At 40.1% G+C, this 27618-nt stretch overlaps 1 protein-coding gene and 1 long non-coding RNA gene across 3 annotated transcripts in view; one reads left to right on the forward strand and one right to left on the reverse strand.

Moving 5' to 3' along the window:
- The first annotated feature begins 3998 nt into the window (after positions 1–3998).
- LOC120539224 overlaps positions 3999–27618 on the forward strand; it is a 67605-nt gene continuing 43985 nt past the window's right edge. Inside the window, exons 1-3 of one of the 2 annotated variants that reach the window (XR_005635573.1) lie at positions 3999–5424; positions 21042–21272; positions 22492–23607. This is a non-coding gene — a long non-coding RNA (uncharacterized LOC120539224). Of the gene's footprint in view, positions 5425–21041; positions 21273–22491; positions 23608–27618 lie in introns of those variants that run through there. The other variant, XR_005635574.1, reaches the window with a different exon arrangement.
- On the reverse strand, positions 5691–26476 carry LOC120539220 (protein NDNF-like). Its single transcript, XM_039769086.1, has 4 exons — positions 26311–26476; positions 23646–23829; positions 18501–18616; positions 5691–7108 (listed from the first exon to the last, which is right to left on the reverse strand). Exons 2-4 carry the CDS (start codon positions 23804–23806, stop codon positions 5760–5762), a joined length of 1626 nt encoding a protein of 541 aa, XP_039625020.1. The 5' UTR covers positions 23807–23829; positions 26311–26476; the 3' UTR covers positions 5691–5759.

Raw genomic sequence — 27618 nt, forward strand, 5'->3', positions numbered from 1 at the left:
TCCTACGTTGGGTTAAAGCACTTCGTACACGAGGTACACTAATGAACAAAAGACCGCCGGGCTACATGAACGGCACGTACCCCTGAAAATGTGGAAAGCGTACGACTAGCCCTGCTGCGCAGTCCAAGTCGATCTGCTCGGAAGCATTCTTCTGAACTTGGCCTCAGTAATCGTTCGGTAAGGCGCATTTTGCATTTAGACCTGCATTTCCATCCCTATAAATTGTCAAATGCTATTTCAATATGAACTCAAATCTTTCAATACATTTCTTTGTAAGAAAAAATTAATTGAATTTTTTGATTTTGTAAAAAACGTCCATCCTTTCTGCCTCACACTGTATACTGCATATATGCTGATAAATATTTTGTTTGTTTTTATTTGTAGAATTAGCATTTTACTTGATATAATGTTTAAATGGACAAACCATTTTTTTTTCTCCACCTCCAGAACTATAGGAACGCTGGCTTTTATGACTGAATTGCTGGCCACCTGTGACATTCAGGGCCTCAACTATTCCATTGGTGAGTGGTCCAGGAAGGTGTGTGCGTCAGGAGCTGCACATGGACAATAAAGAGAGTGGCTTGCGAAGACATGATCTCACTGTCACGTTGCATAATCACAAAAGGAGACTAGACGATGACCTGAAGAAAGCAGGCTGCCTGGGCCTGTGCAAATGATGAATGACTAGGAATAATCAAGCTTCGGAAGTGACACATCCAGCATTATCAGGTTGTATGGCCTTGGTTTACAAAGCCACATTATTATGATTATTATATGTCTGATATTTACTTTCACATAATCCTTTAGTAACATTTCACATTTAAGATGCCTTCTCACAGCTGATGCTAGTGTTAATGAATTACTCTTTAAATTATGTTTGCCCTTAATAGCTTGTACCATCACAAGGCACTTTACAGAGGAAAGAAATCTGTAATACAGTAGCAAATATATAACAGTCAGTTTCAGTCAAAATAAAAAAAAATGATAAATAACTTACATGATTCATTTTTTGTTTGAGTCTGTTTTTCATTTCTGGGTCATGAGCAGATTAAATTTATCCTGGGTAATCCAGAAACTAATCTTGAATGTGATGCCAGTCCATTAAAGGGCAAACTAACACTCAGACACCAACCACTCATAAAAAGATAAATCAGCTTTAACAATCAATGTTACCTGCACATCTTTTGGATGTGGGATGAAATCCATCCATCCATCCATTATCCAACCCGCTCTATCCCAATCACAGGGTCACGAGGGGTTGGTCTGCACAGGGCACAAGGCAGGAAACAAACCCTGGGCAGGGTGCCAGCCCACCACAGTGGGTTGAAATCAGAGATCTTAAAAAATGGACATGTGAACAATGGGATTAAATCAGTCAGCATAAAACAAAATTGACAGGACTCCACATACTCCATGATGAGACAAAAATTCCAACCTACATCCTTGGAGCAGTGAGGCAGTTGTAGCACTAACTACCATACAGTAGAAAAGATAACAGGATAGTTAAAGTCCTCGGCCATCCTGCACTGTTGCTTTTCTCACTCCTTCCTTCTGGCAAATGGTACAGGACCATCTGCACTTGCATAAGTAAATTCAGGGACAATTTCTACCCCCAAGTCTTAATGTTTCAAATCAGTCAATCATAAAACTTAAAAAATCATAATGTAACAAACTCTGCTTGTGTATGTGACTGTATGTATATATGTATTGTGTATATTGTGGCCTGCAGAGGGCGCTCCTGCCACCCAAACCCAACACAGGACACAAGTTCAGCACACACGTTTTATGTTTTTCCCCATGGAAAACATCTTCCCCTGTTTCCTACCTATACAGCACATTTAAAGCACAAGCACATTACACAAAAGCGCACTTCTCTTCTTACCTTTTCTTTCTCTCTCTTCGCATTCACTCCTTCTACAGCAAGCTTTGTCCACCTTCTCCTGACTCTGGCTCCCAGAGTTGTGGCAGCTGGCTCCTTTTATAGGACAGCCAGAAGTGCTCCACGTGTCTGGTGATCTTCTTCTGGTAGCAGTTTTGGGTGTGGCAGAAGTTCTGCACCAAAGGGCTTAGCCGTTCCTGCAATGCCCCCTGGCAGCACCCATGGAACCCAACATGGCTCTACCAAACTCCGACTACCATGGAGCTCTGTAGGAGTCCTTGGCACTGTTGCAACCCGGGGGGCTGTCATCTATCGCTCCAGGGGAGTAAATGCAAGGAATATTCACTCTCCCCTTGTCCTTCGACTATAGAGGCATCCCGGCCAGGAAAGGGCCCCAGCCATCTGCCATAGTACATACCTACATACATATACAGTATATACAGTATATACCCTATACCCATATATATAGTGTGACCACTAGTGGGTGCCAGAGAGCCTCAAACCGCAGACATAGCAATGCACCAGAAGAAATAAAGAATATTTATTCCTCAGTGGACCTTCATAGACCTCCTACTCATAATGTGCCACAATTATACAGTTAATGAATACAATAAATCACCAATTCTTTTTTCTTTTCTCCTCCACTGAGTGTTGCCCACAGCCACCCGACTCACCCATGTGTGGCAGCAGGCTTCCTTTTATACCAGACCCAGGAATGCTTCTGGTGCCATTCTGTCTTCTGTAGGAAGCACTTCATGGCCATAGACAAAGTAAGGTGGTCCTCCCCCAACAGCACTCTCTACCAGTCCCAATGGACCCCTATATCGAAGCACTTCTGGACTCCATTTCCTTAGTACCCCTGCAGGTGTCCCAAGTGTGTTCTCATACAAAGAGCATGGTGAATGGAACCACTCCCAACTTCCGGCTTCCATTGGTCCATCCATTATTCTACATCGGCCTGACACAAAGTCATCCCTTCATCCAGCTGGCCAGTCCCTCCATCATTTCTCTTGGGGCCCCAACCAGGTAATAACCAATGGTCCTCCCTGGCTGGGATTCCCATTTTCCTCCTACAGTATGTATATATTGTGACCAGTAGGGGGTGTAACGGCATCCCCAGATCCAAAATTCAAAAATTCCTGGGTTCAAACACGTACTTTTATTCTACAAACTACCTTTTGCTTTCTCTTTCCTTGACTTCTTTGAAGTGAGTGTTGTCCAATTCCTCTCCTGTCTCCAGCTCCCTTGATGAGACTGCGTGGGTGAAAATGTATTGTTAATCCCCAGCACCTCCCTCTGTTTTCTGGTGGCCCTCATGGAGTCCAGCTGGGCTGCCCCATGAGACTATAGGTCCCAGCATGCCCTGCGGGTGTCAGTGTGGAAATCCTAACCCAGGGTTGCCATCTAGCATATCGGGAAGGGAAAGTACTAGTATATTGTTGTCTTCCCCAGTTCTTCCACTGTATTGGCCTTCTGGCTGAGTAAGAATCCTTATTCTATCCTGGTTGGATCACCAGTCCATGCATGGCGTTCATTTAATTCTTGCAAATACATATATATCTTTATATATAATACGCTACCATGGCTGTTTGTTTGTCTGTCCAGGATTTTAAATCACCTGTAGCTTGCAAACCATTTGACCTATTCACCTGAAATTTGGTACACATATACTACGTGACATCTACTATCCGCTGTCGGGGTGAGGATTGACCTCCAAAGTTATTCCTCTTTTAATTTTAATTTTATTGTATTGTATAATCAACTCTCAGCAGCGGCCAGCAGGGCGGCCGTGCGGCACATGCATACAGGCACCGCTCTCATCCCTGCCACCTTTGCCGTCACTTGCCCTACCTCTTCATATCTTAAATCATTCTTGAGGCAGATTAAAGATTTAAATGCCATCTTAAGTGAAAAATTAAAGAAAACATACTAAGTAATTGCAACACAAACACTGACTTAATCAGTTTTAACGTGAATAGATGCCAACAAAAGAAGAGAAGAAGTGGGCCGCTAGAGTGGAGAAAAGAAGAGCTGCTCAGGAAGCAGCAAACACATCAACCTCTGAGTAAACGAAGGCTAAACATACAGAGAAAGATTATGACAACTATGAATGCTCAAGTCAAGTGTATTCACTGTACGTTATCGTGCAGTGCGCCATTACTGGTTGCTTATAATTGTATACATGTTGCATACTAAATGCTGTATATTTTTTAATTATTGAATAAATTTTTTTTATTGAAATTTTGATAGCTGTTCTGAGATGCCTATATATTATGTAGACATGACAATAAACTTGAAGTGATATTTTGCAAACCAGCAAAGGATAGTAAAGGTTAGTAAACAGTATCTGTTTATCACTGAGCAGACATAGCATTTTACATTTTATACAGAACATTTAAAATGTTATCTCTTATAAGTTACTGTTAGTGGTGATTTTTGCTTTTTTTAAAATTCCATATTTTAATTTTCTTGATTAGTGCACCATTGCATTTTCTACCTTATGCCAAATGCTTTCTCATTATTTCAACAGTGCCAAGCCAAAATTCAACAAAAGTGGCACCTTCCTTAACATAAATACAAAAGAGAGGTGAAGAAAGAGAGAAGCAAATTATAAATTAAATTAAACCAAACAATTACCCTCTCTGGTCCTACCTGTGTGACTATTGTGTGACATCTGTCTGTGGGGTGACTTCCCTGCTTACCTACCTTCAAAATTACTTCTTTCTTTCTTTCTTTCTTTCTTTCTTTCTTTCTTTCTTTCTTTCTTTCTTTCATTCAACCCTGTCCTTTTACTCCTGTCAGTTGTGTGTTTGCTCAAACTTGCTCTCTGATTCCAGACTTAAAGACATTCTCTTATGAAGCAGCGTTAAAATCCCCAGTGAGGACAATTCCAAGTCCAGGGGTTTGCTGTCCTTATTTTATGGAGTCAACAGGTCAACTGATGTCCCTCCACCCTGATCCTTTATTTGTCCATTAAAAACAGATTTCTCTGGGCTGCTCAGTAAACATTCTTACTAAGTACTGTGTGACATTTTTCAGCAAGGAGGCTTTGCGAGCTCTTTGTAGGCCTTCCTGGCCCCAGTGTCCATGTAAAGAGTCGTGAATCCCTGCTCTCTGCTCAGTCACCTCTCTTCTAGCATCCTAAGAAAAACATGGCATACTTTTACCAAAGTCTTTCTTTTTTGTGCTGTTTATTGCTATTTCAGTGCATTTAGCAGATGATCCCATCATATTGCCCCCCTTGTGCTTCCTGTTTTCCAAGACCCTCTCTCAACTTTGAAGGTGACACCAAGACCGTAAAACCTTATTTCACATGATCCTGGTGGTGTAGCTGCCTCTAGGTCTTGTCAGCCAGTCACTATTCACAATTCTTGTTTAATAAAAAGAAAATCATTTAATTCAGCCTGACTTGATAATGTCATTTACGACAGTTTTGTCAATCAATGCATCCACACATCTTTTTTTCTACTTTCAGGGTTTCATGGAATCATAAGGAATAAGGCAGAAACCAACCCCGGATGGGGCACAAGGAGATCAAAAATATTGTGAGTTACGTACATGTATAGTCTTATATAATAGGTTTGGAAAATTTGAAATTATGAAATTGGTTCTTCCTAAAAATGCAGTTTTGGCAAAATTCCCTAGTAGCATAAAACTATATAATGGATTCTATATGTTAATAGTTTAAGCCACACCAGGACACAAAGGGGTTTAAAAATGAATTAGATCAAAGATCACTTACTCAGAGGTCATTAATGTTTTATTTTTAATTGTTACACAAGTAACACACCAAAGCACACACATACAAAAAATGTGTAACTATCTAGCACTATGTACAGATGGATTCAGTCAACGACGAATCTTCATTAGCTCAAGAAAGTCAGCATTCTTTCTTTGATTTTACTACTTTACTGTCGTATTTGAGTGGGATCCCCCAGTGTCCAATTAGGTAAACATCAAAGAGGTAACTGGTGCCTGGTTGTAGTTCGCCAATGGTCGCCGTGGTAACTGCTCTCAGGGGGTTGAGCTCTTGGAAGTACTTACAGAGAACCTTCTCAGACTTCTTCCTGGAGTCTGGACCAATGCACCTGTCATTGTCCCTCAGTTTGGCACGCAGCTGCTGATTTTCTGGAAGCTTTTTCTTGTAGACACAATATTTGCTCCTTTCGTGCGTCGCTAGCCAGGCCAGAGTGACTGAATTACATGTTCTCAGTTTAGAAAATGCCTTGATCTTCAAGCTTTTGGGCAACTGTGGAAAATCACGTTTGTGGTATTTTGTGGTCGCCTGCATTTTCAAAGACATCACGAGAGTTTCTATGGGGTCCAGCTGAAGAAGATATGATGACTTTCCTTGCAGCAAGATTTGCCCAAATCCATTAATAACCTGAGATGCTAATGTCTGACCCTTGTTACTTATTTTAACAAACACCTGGCCCTCAGAGCAAGTCTGAAAGGTAAACAGAACCCTTTGCTGACAGTTTCGTGGCCTGAAGGAATACTGCCGTTGTGCCTTTCTACCTTGCAGGTTCACCTGTCGTATCTCCGAGTCTCTCAGTTGCATCACTACTGGCTGTGGTTCTTGGAGGGTTCGAGAAAAAGTTCCCGTGTAGGCCACACTTGTGTTGTAAAGTCTGTTTACCACAAAAATGTCAAAGTAGTATTGTGTATCAGGAGTAAGATCTGAAACAGTGTAGACATTCTCTGTGCCAGTGCAAAGTTGCCAGACTGAAGTGGAGTTATCATGTATAGGAGCTGCTGACATCAGTGCTGGGTGCTGTAGTCCATGAGTAGCAATGGAGCCAGGCCACCACACAGTTTTTTTGGGTGAACCCTTCTTTTTCCTCTTCTTCATAGCTACTTCTGCTGCACATAGACTCTTGAAGTTGTGCCACCTATTTACCAGAAGGCAGTAATGAATACTCTGCTGATATGAATGAAGAAGTGTAGGGCTAGGCTTCCAAGAGAGAGTGACGCTGTTCATCCCCACTCCAATAACCTCCACGCGAGGGTCAGAGGGCACTTCAGGGAACACTTTCAACGTGTCACCAGTCAACAAGAGTACCGTGACTTCAGTATCCCTCTCAATGGAAAGAAGCTCAAATGTGTAGACGTCCTTGCTGGACGAAAAACTTTCAAATGATTCTACTGCATTTCCTTGGTAGGAGAAAAGCTCTTCTGTAACATCAGGATTCTTCCAGTTTTCTTGGAAAATGCTGGGTTTAAATCTTCCTAAGGAGACAAAAAGCAAATTCAGAACGATTTTTCTTTTATGAACCTGTAAAGCAGTGCTTCAGACCCACAGGGTTGCAAGCGCCGTGACAATTGTGCTAGATTAACTAAGGTGGAACACCCCCAAGCGCTCTGACGATCACATTAGATTTGCCAGGGGGATCCCCCCTCTTGGTGGGTCATGAACACAAATATATGAGAAAAAGTGGTTTGCAACACCAAAAGGGTTGAGAAACACTGCTTTAAAGACACATTTTAACATTGCTGAGTTGGCTGAGTTTCAGATTTGTGTTACTGGCTCTGATACAAGTTCATGTATCAAGTAACCAAACAGAAGTTACATTTTGGTCCTCTTCCTTTAACCACATAGAATAATCTGTGTCAGAAGCTAGCAACTAAATTTACAATGGCTTTGAAGTCGAGAGCCCTAGTGGGCTTCCCAATTAAAGTGTCATGAGGCCTTGGGGAGCAGCAAATGGAGAACACCTTCAGAATGCAGTAATGGGTGATAAAGGTGAGAAGAGGGTATCAAGTATATGAGTCTGGGGTGAACTGGTAGGCAGCATCATACACTGGCTATGACACTGGTCTTTCAGTCACAACTTACTAGTACAGTCCTTGCCTTTGTTCTAATTATAAAAACATAAAACACATTGTAACGTATTCTGGGTTGATGCTCATTGATAACCTCTGGCTCTCTGAAACCAAGAATTGGAAAAGTGAGTTAGAAAATATGGAATGTCTTATACTTATAAGTTGTCTTGATTAAAGGTGTCAGCTAAAAATATATAATAACAGAGTTAATGGGCATGTGGTTTTTAATGGATTGCACTAAAACACTTATTGCATTTACAATCTTCTTATTTATTATTACTATAATTAAAATTCTTTCCTCCCCTTTAGCAAATTTGAATTCTTAGAGAAGCTTTAAACTACCACAACCTATGACATATGTCTACATGAAGCTGCTATTTTAAGAAATTTACAGCAAGATACAGTTTGCTAAATCATAAAATACTTAGCTAAAATGTAGTAGTTCTGATAATTATATCTTGGTCAGCATAAATCAACAGGTTCCTTGCAACGTGTATAATTTTCAGACATTATCCAGACGGCTAGTGGAGTCCACATGTTCCCAGTGTTTGTGTGTGTGTGTCTTCTTCTTTGGGTACTCCTGTTTTCTAACCACATCCAAAATTTGTGCATGACAAGTTAATAGATGATTCTAAAATGGACCTCTGGGTGTGGCCTTCCCACAACCCTCCACTGGATTAAGCAAGTTTGAAAATGATATCTTATGTAATACAGATACTGTAGAATCTTCATAATAATTTATAGGGGTGGAGCAGTTATTAGCACTGCTATCTCACAGTAGTTAGAAGACTGAGTTCAAATTTTGTCCCACTGACTGTCTATGTAGAGTTTACAAACTCTCCCTTTTTGTACATTTTTTACACCCAGATACCCCAATTTTCCTTTAACATCTAAAAGCTTGCACCCTATGTTAAATGTCAACTGTAGATATGAGTCTGAGTGTGTGCTTGAGCGTTTTCTGTGTTGAAGTGCTACCCCGCATGGTTGTTCCTGGCTTATATATAGTGCAGCCGGGAAAAGCTCCATCTCCCTCCACACTGAACTGAACAATGTGGGCACAGAAAATAGATAGTAGATGATAATGTTCTGTAAATGTGTCAATCAGCACAGGCAGCAAGCAGCCTGCAATCCCAATTCCCCCCCACCGACGCAGCTGAAGTTCTCCCAGCTTTTTATCTGGGTGTGAGGTGCCTTGAGTTGTGTAGGGTAAATAATATATCGTTATTTAGACTGCATACAGTTCATGTGTGTTCCCTGTCTACAATGATCTGGGCAAATGTAGGATGACAGGAAATGCGAAGCAAGAAATGCTGAACACATAACTAAAACAGAAACGTTTTCCATGTTATAGTAATAATGATGTGAAGTATATAATGTGTGAAGACTTTATTCAAATATCAAATAAACACTTTCACAAAAGGTATAACAAAACAAGTGTGCTTTTATTCAAGGATATAACCAAAAAGAAAAATAAATCATTCAGTTTACTTGATGCTGTCAAAGAGTAAAAACCCAAGCCCAAATATCAATTGACAGAAAGTCAAATTGCCTTCTTGGCTGGTGCAGAGGTAAGAACTGCTGGTTGCAAGTCTGTCTGTTTTGAGTAGTGAGCTGCTATTATTATTATTACTATAATATAATAAAAAATACATTCAATTTCAGTCTGTAACACCCGTTGTAAATTTTCACTACTTGTAAAAGGTAGCGCTTTTTTTTTTTTATTCAGTTTTAATCTGTCAGTGACATTCACATGATACAATGAATTTGACTCTCCCTCTCTGAGTTGATGGCATTTATCTCCATTCATTTCCCAAGAGCAGTGATGAACACAGTTGGTGCTATGATTGATGCCTGCTCAGAACCATTTGTTGTACTGGCAATCAAAGATATGATGCCCTGTGACCACTATCAGACTATCAGACTATCATGCGGCATTTGCACACAACAAAGATACCCGTGCAGAACGTGTGATAAACTGTGCTTTGAGTTATAACCCAGGGCTAAATATTACTGTTGATGAGCAACTGTTTCCAACCCAAGGTCCATTGTCCTTTCTTGAAATACATCTCAACCAAGCCTGACAAATTTAGCAGAAATTTTTGGATTGCGGCACACTTGTATTCTAAGTACATATGCAATGCCACTCCTTATTTAGAAAAAGACCTCGGCCGTCCAAAAGGAGAAAGACTTTCCGAGACTTTGGTTATAAAGCCATTTCTAGACAAAAGCAGAACTGTAACAACAGACAGCTTTTTCACAGCACTTTCGCTGGCTAATAGTCTGCTGCACCACAACACAACTCTGCTTGGCACCATAAATAAAATGGAGCGAGAACTTCCACCTGCAGCTAAAGTCACTTTAGTATGCGAGCAATTCTCCATGCCAGTGTTTAGATCTAGCAGTGCCTGATGACGGTGTATGCACCCAAAAAGAAGAAGTCTGTCTGCATTCTCTGTACCATGCACCATAACACAGTGTATGGGTAAGATCGAAAAAAATACATGTTCAAATAATTGTATTTTCATGTATTGATGTGTATGTGCACGCGTGAGAGAGGCAGAGACGGATTTGATCTCATTCAAGTGGTTACTGGAATATAAAATAAACACTTTCACAAAGTTAGCCAATAAAAGGTGTCATTTTGCTTGGCTTTTCTCTACATTCATAATGGCTAACACGATACAACACCCTAGTACTACAAAGTTATAAAAAAACAAGTGTGCTTTTATTCAAGAATAAAACTGAATAGCAAAAATTTCAAGTGACAGCAAGATACCATGAACACATGATTCACCTGTGTTTGTGTGTCTGCTTATATCCCTTCTGCGATATACGTAGTAAAAATGTACACTGGCTGTTACAGACTCAAATCAAATGTATGTTTTTATTATATTATAGTAATAATAGCAGCTCACTACTCAAAACAAGAAACACCTGGGGCATCATGTATAAACGGTACGTACGCACAGAAATGTTGCGTAAGAACTTTTCCATGTTCAAATCGCGATGTATAAAACCTACACTTGGCGTAAAGCCACGCACTTTTCCACGGTACCTCATACCTTGTCATACACAAGTTCTCCGGTTGGTTTTGCAGACTGGCGGCACCCAGCGTCAAAGCAATGCTACTGTTCTTGTGTGATTACTCCTTATTTTCCTGACACGGCTTTATAAATACACTGAAACTAACCGCATATTGTTTATTAGTGTAATGCATTTGATTGTAATTAACTTGTAACAATATAATGGTAGAGGGAACAGCCATAGCATTCTAAATACCATAACTGCTTTAGTGTTGTTACTCTCACTTCTCCTTCTTCTTCTTCTTCTTCTTCTTCTTCTTCTTCTTCTTCTTCTTCTTCTTCTTTCAGCTCCTCCCGTTAGGAGTTGCCACAGCGGATCATCTTTTTCCATATTACTCTCACTGGAAGACTCAGAGTATTTATATCACTGTATCTGAGTGTGAATCACAGCAGCAGCTGATCGGAAAGAGAATTATTGGTATACAGTTTCATGGACACGCTGTCTCAGCCACTGCAAAACGTTTTAAAGCCTTTCCTGTACAGACCTCGCGGTTCAGAAACAGTTTCATTCCAAGAACTGTAAATGCATTCAATCAATTGCACCTTGTAGAACTGTTAGGACTTATAAGTACAATCACCCCACTGTAAACTTGCACTATAGTCATAATATCGCACAACCTGAGCCACTTTATAAAGCGCGTATTTACATATGATGACGATATTTTTAAGGTGAAATGCAGCAAAATATGTTTATTAAATTATACAGATAAAACTTTAACTTCATTTAAACAATCTATATTCTTCACTGGGTGTGTCGTTAAGGACAGAATAATTAAACATGTATTACGAAGATATTTCAATGTTCCTTAAACGTTTTGAAGAATCGGCGCTAAGCTTTCAGATGGCTTAACTTCTATTACAGAGCTGACTGTGTGTGTGGCGATCGGTTACTTGGGGAAAGAAAAGCACTGACTGCAGTGACGGCTACGCCAATATATATTGAATATAAAACAGAAAGAGAAAATAACAACACAGCTAAAAATGCAGCGACAAATTTCGGCAAAAGTTAAATGCTTGTGTCATGAGCACAAGGCGGCTATGCAGTGTCTGCAACGGACGTGGCCATCCACCGTGCATAAGCTACCTTACTGACGGGCGGGGAAGGAGCCACCGATTCTTCCTCTGCCCAGAGCCACCACAAGCCTAGAGCCGCCCCTGAGTACTGCTGCAATAAATTATTTCATCGAAGTGAAACACGTGTTTAATAACGTGCTTTAACTCCTATCATCATGAAAATGATATCATGTATACATCTCAGTATTTTAGATATTCAGAGAGCTGTAATATCACGAATGTAATGGATTCTGTGTCCAGTTGGAGGAAGAGAGCCAGTTTAAGAAGCAAGTAGTGATTCACACACATAGGCACATAGAAGATGAAATACAAAACAAAGCATTTAACGTGCTACTTTAATTACGATGTGATTTTAGAAACTGGTTAATTAAACAATTTTAAGATGAAGTTTATGATGTTCTACTTTAATGACAAAATAAACTACGTGATTAAAGTGGAAATGTCGAGATTGAAGTTGACATTTCATGCTTTTTCCCCACTGTGTGCCTTTTTTTCTCTGTACCCTAATAAGCTTTCATATGACACTCAGACAGTGGGCTACAACTCAGCTTTTCACTGCGACTTTGATATGTGACTTCTTTTTTATTTCCGGCACTGTGCGATTTTGTGAACTTGAGCTTTCAAGTTTCTCCAACACGCTATGTCACTCGATCAACTTCCTTTTGTTGATTATACCACGGTTTATTTGAACAAATAGTATGTTTTTCCTTTGCCTCCACTTGGTATTTGCTGAAATTCTTATATTTTCCCCCGTGCTTTTCCAATTGTCTTTTCACAGAAGGCTGAGCTTAAGGGCGATTTATATTGATTTGCATATTCAAAGAGGCGTAATTCTGGGAGGAGTTGGGGCGTTACATAAAGCGCGTGCACGAGCGTTAGTTTTCACGCTGATCGGGATTTATGTAGTAGAAGAACGTGAAAGTTGGAGTACGCACAGATTCCTGCATCTGAATTTTTCTGTGCGTAAGCACATTTCGGCTTTTGTGCTTACGCCATGTTATAGTGCGAGTTCTACGCACGGCGTTATACATGAGGCCCCTGGACTTGAACGCACAACCTTTTAGTTATAAGGCAGCAGTTGTTACCTCTGCACCATCCTAGAAGACATGTCAATTTTATGTCCATTGACATTTGAGATTGGGTTTTGAACTCACTGACAGCAACATGTAAATTGAATGATTTATTTTTCTTTGGTTATATCCTTGAATAAAAGCGCATGTGTTTATTTGATATTTGGACTTCAATCTTTATACATTATACACTTGACGTCAGCATTTTACCAATTATTACTATAACATGGGAAACGTTTCTGTTTTAGTTATGTGTTCAACAGTTCTTGCCTCGCATTTCCCGTCATCCTACATTTACCCAGATCATTGTAGATATGGAACACACATGAAATGCATATATTCCAAATAACAAAATATTATTTACCCTATACAACTCCAGGCACCTCACACCCAGATAAAGAGACTTGAGTTGGGATAACTTCAGCTGCGTCAGTGGGGGGAATGGTATAGCAGGCTGCTTGTGCTGATTGACATATCTGCAAAACAAAGATGCTGATGGAGAGGTGCAAATGAATTTAAGGTGGCCTGGCATTACGACTTTTTTCATAGGCTTCAGGGATTCTAATGTTAAACCCCTGTATGCCCTGCAGAGTGGTGTTGGGTTTGAGCAAAAAACCCTGTCACTGTTCTATACTGAGTTTGCACATTTTCCTCATGTCCAGAGGTGTAGCAACAGACAAGGCGTCCAATTGCCTGGGGTCCTGAAGTTAGAAGAGGCATCTGAGGGCGTCCATTTACATTTATACTAAGTGTGGCAACAACCCATCTTGAAACAATAGCACATTATAATGATGGGGAGCCCAGTCTCTGCTATGAGAAAATTTGTAATAAACTTTTCTTTTTCAGTAATCAGTACTGTTTTCATAAATCATGAATATGATTTATACTCTGGAAACAAAAATTAGATTGACTCGGCCTATTTAGACAATTCGGCCATTTCTGATTGGCTTTGGTTAGTCTTCTACTGTAGTCAGGTCACGGACAAAATTCTGCCATACAGTCAGTGAGTATCAATGAAATGGAGGTCTAAGTTGTCAACATTTAGTCCCTCAGCAGTCCTGACTCTTCATATCACTGTTGCCTCTGCTAAGAGAAGTTTTCATTTTTAAAGCCAAAGAAATCTTCCTTTTGTCTGGAGAAGCTTTTAGCCCGAGCTCAGTGTTTGAAGGTCTTTGGACCAGGAAGATATAGTGGCGGAATCGGCTTTAGCCAAAGCCGCAAACTGTGATTTTGAAAGTTATAGTAATACTTTTATGAGCCTTTTTTGTTTATTTCTACTATGTTCACTTTATTTTTTAAAACAACACAATGTGCAATTTGTATTTAGTATTTATTATCATGTGCTCCTTACATTTATTTCCATTTTATTTACTTTATTACTTATTTCCATTTTTAAAACATGCTACATTCTATTATAAGTTTTTATATTTTCTATACAAATGTTGTTTATTATGGTGTTGTATTTGCTGTATATAATTTGTTTTTTTACAAAATTAATTTCTTTGTGTGTTTATTAAATTCTACCTGTTGATCTTATTAATTTAGACTTTAGACTAAAATAATGGTAAAAAATTTTACCACACTGGGACTTGGGAGAGGGTGAGTTGGATGGTCTCATGGTGTTTTTTGCTTAGGGTCCCCAGCGATTACTGCTATCCACGTCTTGCATTTTTTTAAAACTTGACCGCTGTCACACATGCATGTCGGAGGGTCACTTCTTCATGGGAAGTTGATACCACCCCAAACCTGAGAGGGGGCACTGCCACCACTAACTACCCTTATCATCTCTCTGTTCTACTACATAGAAAGACTGCTCAACTAACTTCACCCCTTCCAATCCATGGACTATAAATTTGAGACTGGTTTGTGGAAAAATGTCACTTGAGGCTTAAATGACCAAAGAGAGGAGCTCCAGACATTACCCGAGAGATCCTTAGAGAAATAAGATTCGACTACTCTATTGCAGAAAGATGACTTTATTTTATTTAAATATTGTTAAACGCCATTGGACGTTATTTTTATTTGTACATTTATCAAGTAAAAGTGGACAGCAGGCTTAGCAACCTAAAGTGCTGGAATTGCACCAGTCTGTTATTCCTCAGACGACCACACCACTTTTCTTCTCTATTCTTGAAATAGTCAGATTAGCTTAATCAGTGATTTGAAATGGATGTGGCATCAGTAAGCAAGTGACTGAGCCATGGATTGCTGTCCTCTTCAGGTTTGGTTACTTGTGTTGCACTTCATGCTGCTGGATAAACTACAGCTTCCCATTACACTGTATTCAAATAAGGTTATGAAAACAAACAAATGTTATTTTACATCATTTTATATCCCTAAATCTGAGTTAAAGCAAAATAATATTACCTAGCCCACCTAATTCTGTTCATAGTTTGGGGCTGGGGGGTTAAAGGCTGTCCTGGCAGCACTAGACACAAAGCCAGGACACACCCACGTTCACACTCACACTAGGCCAATTATGTGTGACTTTTTAGCCTAATCTGCACATCTCTGGAGATGTCGGAGGAAAAATTAAGCTACTGTATTTTATTTTTTTTTTTATTACCAAAAAGCAAGCTGTTCACAATAAAGGAATTAGTTATTCAATTTATAACTGTTAATTAGCAAAGACCGACTCTTTATAAGCGCTTTATAGGCATAATATAATGTAACTGAATGCTGCTAGAGCATTGGCAGATTGCATAATTTTCTTAGGGTTACTTGGTAAGCCAACAGTAATTTATATTAAGTTCTTAAGTCAAATTATCATATCTATTTTAATATTATAACACTTATGTTTAAAATAATGACAGAATATTATGAAAGGACGAATCAATAATGAGGCAAAATATGAATAAAGCATCACAACTCTTTCGTTGAGAAATATGAATACACACTTGTACAGCTTTTTGTCGAATCCAGAATTGCTACATGTTCACCTGTGCATCAATATAAGTATACAGTCATGGTGATTCAATTGAGATTTATTGCTGAGAACATTTTACATTAAGAATGCCTTATTTGTTATCTGATAGTATTTATTAAAATGTGTTAATCACTATTTTGATTGGTGTAATTATTATATTTTTAATCAAATATAAGGATGGCATGCTGTCAACACTTCTGCCCAGTGAACCGACATTGCAGAGCTCCTTTTCACACTTTCAGTGTCACATCTGTCAAGTATACTTCCAGGGTCTTCCTAGGGATTACCAATGATGGGCTTTTTGTATCTGTCTTATTTTTTATCTCTTTAATGGTACACTGTTCAGTTGTTAAACTTGATATTGTAACCTTTTTAACCCTATAAAATGCCATGTGCTGGTGTTAATGGCTTTAAAGATAACAAAGATTAATGGACTAGTTGTGTCTGCCTGGGCTTTTCCCTTGGCAGTATGTGTTCCTCTCAAAGCCTAACAACATAATTTAATTGGCACCTCCAAACTGCATGCATATGAGAGTGATGGATTCTCGTCCCATTCAGGCTCCTCCACATGACTCGGAGGGATAGATAATGATACATATGTTATAAAAGTTTTATTTCTAGTGTGTATATATTATGTAAATGTATTTATTGTTTTCCATGCTTGTTATAATTGGTGACTTGAAAGATGCAAAGTTGTTTAAAGCATCTAACTTTATTTATTTGTAATAAATTTTAGTGGTTGAAAACTGCATATTTTAATAGCATCTAACCAAGGTAGAGGTGTATTTAGGTAAAATCAAAAATCCTAAACCTAGAGAAAATCTAGAGGGACTATTGCAGCACAAGTATATTTTTGTATGTATGACACAATTTACTTAGCATCTTTACTTATAAGGCATTTTTAAAAAATTATTTATGTTTTTGCTCTTCAGTTTGAAGTGAAAAGAAACTGTTGCTCTCTCTGAGGCTGTTTTTGCCACTGATCTTTCAAGAAGACTGGAACAGTTTGAGTGGGCTTTTTCAAATAGATGGTGATTCGTTTGCAGGGTATTTTAATTGAAAGCTCATAACAAATTTACTTAATTACTATACAGTAAAAGGGAAAAGAAACTTTTTATAACCCGAATTACAGATGTTGTTCCAGACCGTGGCATTGAAACCACAGCTAAATCCTTAGCTGAAACCTTTGATTTGCCCCATCCTCACTCATGATCACAGTCTCTGGATAGCGATAGAAAGAACGAGAACATGAAAGCAAGCAGCTAAACTGAGGTCTCTCTCCAGTTTTGCTGATTCCAGAGGAGCCATTTGAGAACGTCTGGGCATGTAGTTAGGGCACCTTCTATATAGTGTGCACCAGGTATGGCTGTTTGGAATAGACCTAGGATGTGTTAGAAGAATTTGTTTAGAACATAAGAACACTCTAGACGAGAACAGGCCATTCAGCCCAACAAAGCTCTCCAGTCCAATCCATTTAATTCTTCCAAAATAACATCAAGTCTAGATTTGAAGGTCCCTAAAGTCCTACTGTCTACCACACTACTTGGTAGCTTATTCCATCGATGGAATCGAGAGAATCGATGGTTCTCTGTTTGAAGAAAAACTTCTTTTTTCTCATGAAAACCTCTGAGATTATCTTAGTATTCCCTAGAAAGAACGGTCAAAATCTGTTAAATAACATGGCCTAGCCTATCCAACTCAGTATGTAGACATTACAATCTTCACCAGGAAACACTGATTGAAAGTGAAGTGCTATGTGCTGAGAAATAAAGAATCTTGAAGCAGTATTTGTCACAGTAACAATGTGCTGATACGAAATACTGGGAATCTTTAAAGACAGCTGTAAAGAAAATATGTTTTAGATATCAGGGACCTTTCTGTTCATTATTCTTAGTTGGTCGGGTGTTATCGCCATGACCCCAGTACCTCATTCAGATATTTACTAAAATCTGTCAGAGTTTGTGCTTTAACTGTATTGCCTTAATTCATTTTGATCACCCTGTCCACGGACAGGCTTCCTGCTTTTCATCTTAATTCCCAGTGCTGTCTTTTAGTGTGTGTTTTGTAATTTAAATCGAATAATTCTACTAAATCATCTTTTCCTGAACTCTTTGAGAATTTTGAAGAAATGGATTAGATCTCTGGGGAGCCATCCAGACTAATGATTCGCTGTTAGAGAAGGAAGTGGCCTTGAGATCAGGAAGGCACTAAATTACTCAATACAGCTTCTGTTCTTTTCCGCATGGTGACCACAATATTCTACTGTAAATTCACCCTTATGATAGGACTTGGAGCATTGTATATCTTAATTAATATTTCAACAGATTTTAGAAAATAACCTTGCATTTTATTTGCATTTTTATTTGCTTCACTGCACTGATTTCAGAATGACGATATCGTGTTAACTAAAACACTCATAACCTTCAGAATTTGCTTCAGAATCGTCCATTTTTGTTTATAATTATCACTTAAATTACTTGCCTGCAGCCCCTTGCACTTATTCACATTGAATGGCAGTGTAACATATTCACTGATAAACTGACATTTTTTTGCATGGATCCTTCAGCAGACTGCCTTTTTGATTAAACATATCAAAATATCCCTTGTGAGCTTATCTGAGCAGTAAACGTTCAAGAAATACTTACTGGGAAGAATCCAGGGAGTAAGTTTCCTAACTGAGAGCTTCCACTGAATTGGCACATCACAAGGGGTCACTGTTACTGAATATGGTGAGCTGAAGTCTGGTATTGTAAAGTGCCTCCTATATGTAAGCAGAAAAAGACCAAGCTGTAACAGAAAATGTCATTGGTCCACCTGTTAATCCATCCCACATAAATCTTATGCCCACTGTCACTAGAGGTGCCAACCTAGGTTATACAGTAACACATTTGAGTCAGTTAAATTAAGAGGAATGATAGAAGCTAAAGGTAGCTTTGCATTTTCAAACCTGCTTAATCCAATTCAAGATTTTGAGGTACAGGAGCCTACTTACAGCAACTGAGTGTGAAGTAAGAAACAGGTCTGGACATGATGCCAATCCACCACAGGGCCCATTCACACAAATACCCACACAGCGTCAAATTGGAATTGCCAATGAACTGAACTACCACACCTTTGGAAGGCTAGAGGAAACCACACAGACACAAGGAGAACAAGTAAAATTGGTTTTGACCCAAGGCTTTCAGTCACTACAGTACCGTCCATCCATCCATTATCCAACCCGCTATATCCTAACTACAGGGTCACAAGGGTCTGCTGGAGCCAATCCCAGCTAACACAGGGCACAAGGCAGGAAACAAACCCCAGGCAGGGCACCAGCCCACCACAGGGCACACACCCAGCACAATTTAGGATCGCCAATGTACCTGAATTGCATGTCTTTGGACTGTTGGAGCGCCCGGAGGAAAACCACGCAGACACAGGGAGAACGCAGGGAGGACCCGGGAAGCGAACCCAGGTCTCCTAACTGGGAGGCAACTGCGCTTCCCACTGCGCCACCATGCTGCCCTTGGACATGCAAAACAAAATTATCTGTTACTCAAAATGTGAACTGCAATTGTCCTGTCCATCTCTCAAAGCTTGGTCTACTGGTGGAGAAACACAGTGATATCAGTAACCTGTCAATGAAAAATGAAGACGTGCACTGATTTGTAACTTAATGTCAAAATTAAGCAATGGCCAATTAAACTCAATAAAGACCAGATCAAAAATAAAAGTATTGTATATGAAATGATGTAGTATTTTAACCGAAGGTAGAAAAATACATACAAGACAGCCTCAATGTTATGGCCTGATAAGAGTTCCTTTAGTCATTAGACGTACATCCTTCAGGGGAAAAATTATTGACTATGGAAATATTTTTATGTATGGACAGAGTATATTGAATATCATCATTTTGATCATAAAAATTATTATATGCAATATTTTTTCTATATGTTTGTACAGTATACACATAAATATTGTAATGAATGGCCACTAATCCCATACCTAGTTTGGGGGACCGGCAAAGGGAATGGCCTCAGCAAGCTGAATCGAAGATGCAGTTGGACTGGTGTCCAGATGGATGGTAGGTCCTTATCCAGCTACGGGGCCAGAATAATGGATAGACATTTAGAGTGCATCCCAAGTGTGTTGGTCAGTGTTTCCTTTCCCAGATGAGAGGCCAGGGTGAGTGAAGGCCATTGGGAGGCTGCCTCCTCTGCTCATGTCGTTTCCCCATACACTGCAGGGTATCACTCCATCTAGTGAGTCCATGCTTTGAGATATGCAGGGAAGCATGGAGTCTTGGTTCTGTAGGGCTGCCCTGTCGGGCTCCACTCCTGAGGTGGCTCCACCTGACCCACAAGTGTCTCCTCGACACAGTTACTGGGCACTGGAAGTTCTCTGGGGAGTCAGGGTAAGTAGAAGAGGTAGACAAAGCTTACGTGGAAGGAGTAGAGGAAGTAAAAACTGAATAAATAAATTGTATTGTGCATTGTGGAAGAAAAGGTCTAGATGAATTTGTTTTAATAAAAAATAGGGTATGTTCATTTGATTATAGTTGGAACAATTGGGTTATGTATATAGTCCTGCACATAGGGAACAATATAAGGGCTCTAGAGATGGTAGTTACAAGCCACTCTGGGGGTTACCGCTGTGTGCTAATGCCTTTTCTTTTCTTGACAGCTATACTACATTGCTTCCAGTTTCCTTCCACTTCAACTTGTCTCCTCCTGCTGGAAAGAATTAAAACTAGAAGATCCACCATCTTGAGTCAGTTTACTCTTGGACCCACATCTGAAAAGACATTGTCACGATTATTGTGAATTTGTGTTTGCTGTTTAGTCAATGATTATATAGGGTTCGCCATTTGGAGCCATAACTCTGCATGTTCTCTTTTGTCTTTTGTGGCCACCAGGGGGTGCACCAGCTCCCTAAACCCAACACAGACAAACACTAGGCACAGGTCCAACAATGCAAAGGCTTTATTTTACTGTAGGAAATGGTCCCTCATTTCCCACCTGCTCAGCACAGTAGGCTAGAGGGTGCTTCAGCTCCCCCAAACTCTGCACAACAGGGTCAGAGTTAAAAGCACACAAGAGTCTTTTTATTTTATAGGAAACTCTTCCCAAAGTGTTTAACAAAACCACAGACACATGTACAAATTAATACAGCACACAATAACTCTTCTTTCTATTCTCTTCCAGGTCTTTGCCTCCTCTGCTCTGCCTAACAAGCATCGTCCACCTTTCACCCGACTCTGGCTTGTCCCTGTTAGGCCAGCAAGTACTCTTATATTGGCCAACCCGGAAGTGCTTCTGCTGTCCCGTCTATGTGGTCTGTAAGCACTCCCAGTTAAGGTGGAAACCCTATGCCATATGGCTCCTCAGTCTTTGCAGCGCACCCTGGTAGCAACCATGGTACCCAAATGGGCTAAGGTAAGGAACTCCAAGTCCCATAGTGCTCTGTGGGAATACGGGGCACCACTGCAACCCAGGGGAGCTGAAATCTAGTGTTCTGGGGGAGGCAGTGCCCTACAGAAGTTGCTACCCCCATCCTTCCATCTCTTGGGCATCCCAGCTGGGTTGGGCAGCTGGCTGCCTCCTTACTATATACTACTGTATATATATATATATATATATAAAACTGTATATATGATATATTGTAACAGTCACACTGGATGGACAGGCATCCAGACCAGAAGAGGGGATAGTTCCTTACCCAGATTGGAGGCTCTAAGAGGACAGACAGGCATTCTGGCCAAGGGAGAGTAGGGTGCCAGACCTGAAAGGGACTTCTTGGGTGGATGGACAGAACTCGCTCTAAGGGATGTTCATTCCCCCAGGGCATTAAATGGCAGCAGCCTTGGATACTGGTGCCTGTTTGGACACCAGCAAGGAATGCCGGGATTTGTAGTCCAATAGCGCAGCCCTGCCCTTGTTCTGTGGGTGCTGCAAGATGGCACTGTGGGAATTTCCAAACGACATGGAAGTGCATCAAATGGACAAAAGTCCTGGCACCAGAAGTACTGCCAGGTCCTCACCTTATTCAGGTGAGCCGACTGGAGGAGAACAGTTCAATAGAGGAAAGGAGAGGAGAGAAAGAGAGAAAATACAACTCATTTTGGTATTTGTGTAATAAAACACCCTTTGTTTGACCTTGGGACTGTCTTGTGTGTTCGTGTTTGGGGTTTGGGCCTCACTGGCGCCCCCTAGCATCACAATACATATACTTCTGTATTCATGTATTTTCCCCAAGGGCAATGGCACCACTGAGATGGCACATAGCAAAGTTCCAAAGATTGGCAGCAGGAGAAGTCCTATGGCATAGGAACACAGAGGTCACTTTTAGGTGGTATAAGAGCTGTGTGCCCTGGAAGACCAAAAGCCAGGGGCCAACAGGGTACAGAAAATAAAATGCAGTGTTCTCCCATGGCACTAAGGGTCAGACGAGCTATAAGTTAGTAGGGATGTCTGAATGTATTTGTAAAGACAGACAGTGGTTTCAAGGGCATGTCAGAAGATTTTAGAAGGTCCTTCTAACACACCAGGCATCTGGGTGAGCTGCTTTGATGATCTGAAACTTTTAAGGCCAATTAAAAGTTCAGAGGTGCAGAGACAGGCTAAAAGACATTCAAGCTTGTTGTGGTTTCTGAAGCAGGGATATTCTGTGGCCTTGAAGTGACCCTAGGATAAGATTTAAAGCTCGAAGGAGGAAAAGACACCAAGGTCAAGAGACAGACAGAGGGAGGGAAGAAGGTCTAAAGGTGAGTTTCCTTGTGTGGCACATTTTTAGGCAAGTTGATGAGCCACAACATCAGCCAGATAGAAGTCCAAGACCTGTATTGTTAGAACCAGAACAGCACCCAAATTTCTTCCTGTTCAATTTATTTTAAACTTTGTTTGCTGCTTGTGATCATCTCCTTACTTATTTTGCCTCTTTGGTGTTATTCTGTACTAAATATATTGATTACAAAATCCAAAATGTATTTATTTTCTGTTCATTCTAATTGAAATTGTGGTGTGTGTGTGGCAGAACCTATCTTAGCCATATCAGGCCACTGGTATTTAAATTTCAAATCAAGCGTGACAATTTTATAAATGAAAGCACGTAGTGTTAGTGTCACATTAGATTCTGCCTCCCCGTGCCTATTGGGTGCCGTCCCTGTTCACAAGAGATTCTTCCATTCGATTCAGGTTTCTATTGCAATTGGCAGTTGTGTTGGCATTCCTGAATTGCTCTTTTATCAATATGTTTGTGCTTGGCCCTGCCATGGACTGGCACCCTTGGGTTGACGTCTGCGTTATACTGCTCTGGCTCTGGCACCCATGACCCTGACTGAATTGGAATAGTGGTTTTGAGAATGTTATGTTACGTTACGTTATGTTAAGTGTGTATGCATGATATGAAGGACTTGTCTTCCTGTGTGTTGCTCTGGAAACTGCTGAATTCTTTTCTGGATGGCAGCCAGTCTTTATGTCATATACCTGTGGTTACCTCAGCTAGGTTTTATTCCAAACACATTGTAACCTAGCTATAAGTTAGCAAGGCAGAGGAATAAATGAATGGATGAAGTCTGAAATAACACTTCATAATATGTTTTTAAAAATTAGTAGCAGGCAGGTTAAGTGGCTTTATGAGCAAAATTTGGACCGACAGCCTTGTACCTTGAAATCACATTATCGGCATATACGGTAAGCAAATTATGCGCTGGAAGTGTTTTTAGGGCATGCAAATCTGACTACAAATACTTGAAAACAGAAAAAAAAATAGCATTGCTTTTGGATAAAATAAAAATTGAGTCTACTTACCTTATAGGGGTGTTCTTATCCAGCTTGATAGAGGTGACCTTCCCCTCAGAAATGGACTCAGAAGGATGCAGGGGGGTCTCATTTCCAAGAGAAAGCAAGCCCCAGGTAGAAGAACAGCAAAGCAGGAGGCAGAGGAGTTGGCAGCTCCTGCTAAATGTCATTGCAACAGAGCAAGTCAAGGTACCTACAATGGCAAACACATGCGATGGGTCAGGGGAACAAGCAATCGGGAATGTGTGGTGTGTGCACACATTGCCAGCTTTAAGACAATGAAAGATGCTGTGTAGCCGACTCTCTGGGCTTAGATCCAACTCCTTGGAATCTGCATAAATGCCCTTCAGAATGAAAAAGTTCTTTTCACTCAGTTTGCCTACCCTAGGGTTCTCAGACACTGCCCTTCACTGTTTCCCAAGAGTTTGTCATTCCTAGAGGTCACTGGTTGTTAGGAACGTAGGAGAAGTTGCCATTTTCTGAGCGATTCCTGATATTGGTGTGATCACTAGTTGTGTACTGAGGAGTGCACAATTGGACTCCACCAACCATAAAGAAGGTTCTAGAACCTATTAAGTATCATTAAACCTTCCGTTCTTCAGGGTTTCAGTTACGATCCCTTAACTGTGTGATTTTTGGATAGATTCTGAAATCTCTTAAGCTTACAAATGAGCCCCCTTTAAAGATGCAGCCATCACATTTTTGGGTTAGTAGAGATGGCGTGTTTATATTGTCATTTTATACAGATCAGGTATTATTACACTTATACAATTTAGAAAATTCTAATTGACAAACTGTGGCTAACGCAGTTCCGAGGATCGGAGTTTGATTTCCAGCACTAGTTTTCTTTAAATTATTAGATGACTCTAAATGAGCTCAGTGTGTGTAAATGTGTGTGTGCGCCCTGTATGACCATTCCCCTACACCCAAAGCTTCCCAGATACAAGCCAGTTTCCAGCAGGCAGTCACGTTATGGATAGAAGTGGAAAATGCCTACTTGTAAACACTTCTCTTATTTCTCTTTGTACCAAAATGTATTTGAATTTCCAGCCTGCTTTCTGAGTGTTTGAACAACCACACTGTTGGCACACACTCCAGGATGCACTTTAATACCCAAGGGCACCCTTACTAAATATAGACTGGAAAATGTGATCACTTAAGTGTTTTTAAAGAGGTGGAAATCAAGAAACTAGAGAAGACACAGGGGCACCCATGTTCATCAGGATAAACCAGGCTTCAAGATGAGAGGTGAAGCTCTATTTGATCCAAGCTGTCAGTTTTGTGTTAGTGAAGAAATGAACCTGTTAAAATTATGCACAGTATTGCGGTCTATAAGCTGTGTGACTATTTGCTGCCTTTTAAATGTTGCATAGGCTATCAGGCTGCGCATAGGAATCGAATTTTTATCACTTTTAAGGAATTGTTTGGCTGCATTTTTCATATTCAACTATTAATTTCATGAACCTTCAGGATAATGGTGGCAAAAAATAGACACAATCCCAGATGGGATGTCAGTTCATACATCCAGTTTCATTAATATCAGTTGCCAGTCAACCCAATAAACAGATACCAGAAATGATGGAGGAAATGGCACTCCTGGCATGGGAGAACATGCAAAATCCACACAAGTGACCATGCCTAGTATTGAACCGACATCCGTGGATCTGTCAGGCAGCAGTTTGCTTCTGTATTTTGCTTATATAAAAAAATAATTCAAGAATTTTTGTCTAGTAAACAAAGCACTTCAGATTCTCAATTTAATTGCAGTTGTTTTATAATTAGCAAGCACTTAACCATACTGCAGCTTGCCAACATTACAGTTGGAGCACAGACATGTTACATGGCTTGATGAAATAACAGCCTTATGAACTGAACACTAAAGGATCAAGTAATCTCCAAGGTTTATCACCCTGTGTTTAAAATGATGAAAAAATATGATGTGCATTGGAAAACAATCTGCACCAGTGCTGTATTGAAAACTGCATAGATCTTCTGCACATCTTATAGTGTGTTTCCAATCTATCTATCTATCTATCTATCTATCTATCTATCTATCTATCTATCTATCTATCTATCTATCTATCTATCTATCTATCTATCTATCTATCTATCTATCTATCTACATTTTCACCCAGGAATCTCTATTACTCCAAACATATCTAGATATTTAGGGTTATTCATTAAGACACATTTAGACATTAGTAGGGCATGCATTGTCCTGCATTGTGGCACAGGTAGACACCCTTATATACAGAAAGTCCAGCTTCCGATTTTTGGATTCCACTGTATGTTGGCATGTCAACATGTAATTGGTCCTACTAGTGGACCAACTAATGTTCCTATTAGTGTGGGCATTTAGGATGCTGCAGTGAAAATGAGGTAGACATGCCTTGTCCTGTAATAGAAACCCAAGTAGACATACAGAGTATGATCCCTGAAACCCAGGAGGGTACAGAGTATTCTACCCACATACTCATGTAGGCATTAAAAGTCCAGAAATGAAGTGCATCTGGACAGTTTGGGATCTTGAGTAAAGTAAAAAAAAAAAAGGAAAAGAAATGCTTACTTTGAGGATATGCCCAATCGGCTCCATAAGATGCTACACACCGATGAGGATGTAGAGCTATTCAGACATAACATGAACCTGCTCAGGCTGATGAATGTTCACTCCTACCTTGCTCAATTAGCAGATCTTAGGCTGTCCTCTGGTTTCAGCTTGAAGTCACTCTTCCAGTATACTCCAGTTAGGGACTCAAAGGTTAGTTAGTGCCCAGCAATGCCCAGTGACTGAGTTTACCCCTGGTAGAAGGAACTTGAAGTTGTTGTGCTCTTTGTGCGCTGCAGCCCTGACTGTTCCCCCCCTGCACCACCACCACCACCACCACACAGCACCCTCCGCCCCCCTGCCTGCACCCCTCCCCCTCCGCTGCTCCGTCTGTCTCCTGTCCGTCCCCCACTCTCTGATGGCGAGCTTGCATTCCCTCAGGTCCCCTTCAGATCTGACTGCTGGCTGGGCTTCATTAATGAATTGGGAAGCTCAAGAGGAGGGGTGGGGTAGAGGGGGTTCTGGTGCAAAATCAATTTCTTTAACCCTTTGTAAACCCTAACCCTTCTTTCAATTTATCGACCATTAATGAGCTAAACAAAAAAAAAGAAAAAGAATTTTGGAAGTGTGGATTCTTTCTTTTTTTTCTTTTTCTTTTTTTTTACAACCAGCCGCTAAAGTCATCCTGGTTCTCTGCAGAAATAAGTTTTAGCTGTTCGGCAATGAAGCATTTAATAAAATATTTAGAGCCGCTAACAATAAATATGACCTCATTTCATAGATTAATTTTTAAAGCACTTTATAGTTTTAGGATGTGGACGAAATGGCAAGGCATTGCAGTAAAACAGGCAAATAACTTAATGAATGCCATCTTTCTGAATATTAAAAGTGCTTTCAGCTCTTGAGAATCTTTCAATGGGTTTGGTGAATCTGTAATGAAATCCTCACTGAGTGTCCTTCTTTATTCATTCAAGCCTGCAATGTTTTCAAAGAACAGGGATGTCATCTGGAAAGTGCAGGAAACATAATATGGTACGTAGTGAAGCTAAGTATATCCTTTACAGAGTTTCCACCCATCCTTCCATTTTACAGATTTCATAATTTATGGTTAAGAAGAGACGGATCATGTACATTTTTCCACTTAAAGAATTGCATTAGTATGTTAACATCAGTAAAGGAGACTAAGGAAGTAAAAACAAGAAAAGCTACTTCTCAGAAACAGCAGAATGCCACTTCAAGGTGGAGTAATAAACTGCCTACAATCTACATTATTTAGGTGGGTGCCCACAATTTAGGGATGCTGCCAAAATGCGCCAGCATTCTGGGTTAAAATGTTCATCTGAGCAGCATCCACCAACCTCTTCAAGTCCAAATAACTGGCTACTACAGTTTCTTGACACATCAAGAGAATTCAAGTTCAGTGGTGGTTCTAAATGT

This window comes from Polypterus senegalus, chromosome 1, assembly GCF_016835505.1.
Source record: "Polypterus senegalus isolate Bchr_013 chromosome 1, ASM1683550v1, whole genome shotgun sequence".
NCBI classification, from domain to species: Eukaryota; Metazoa; Chordata; class Cladistia; order Polypteriformes; family Polypteridae; genus Polypterus; species Polypterus senegalus.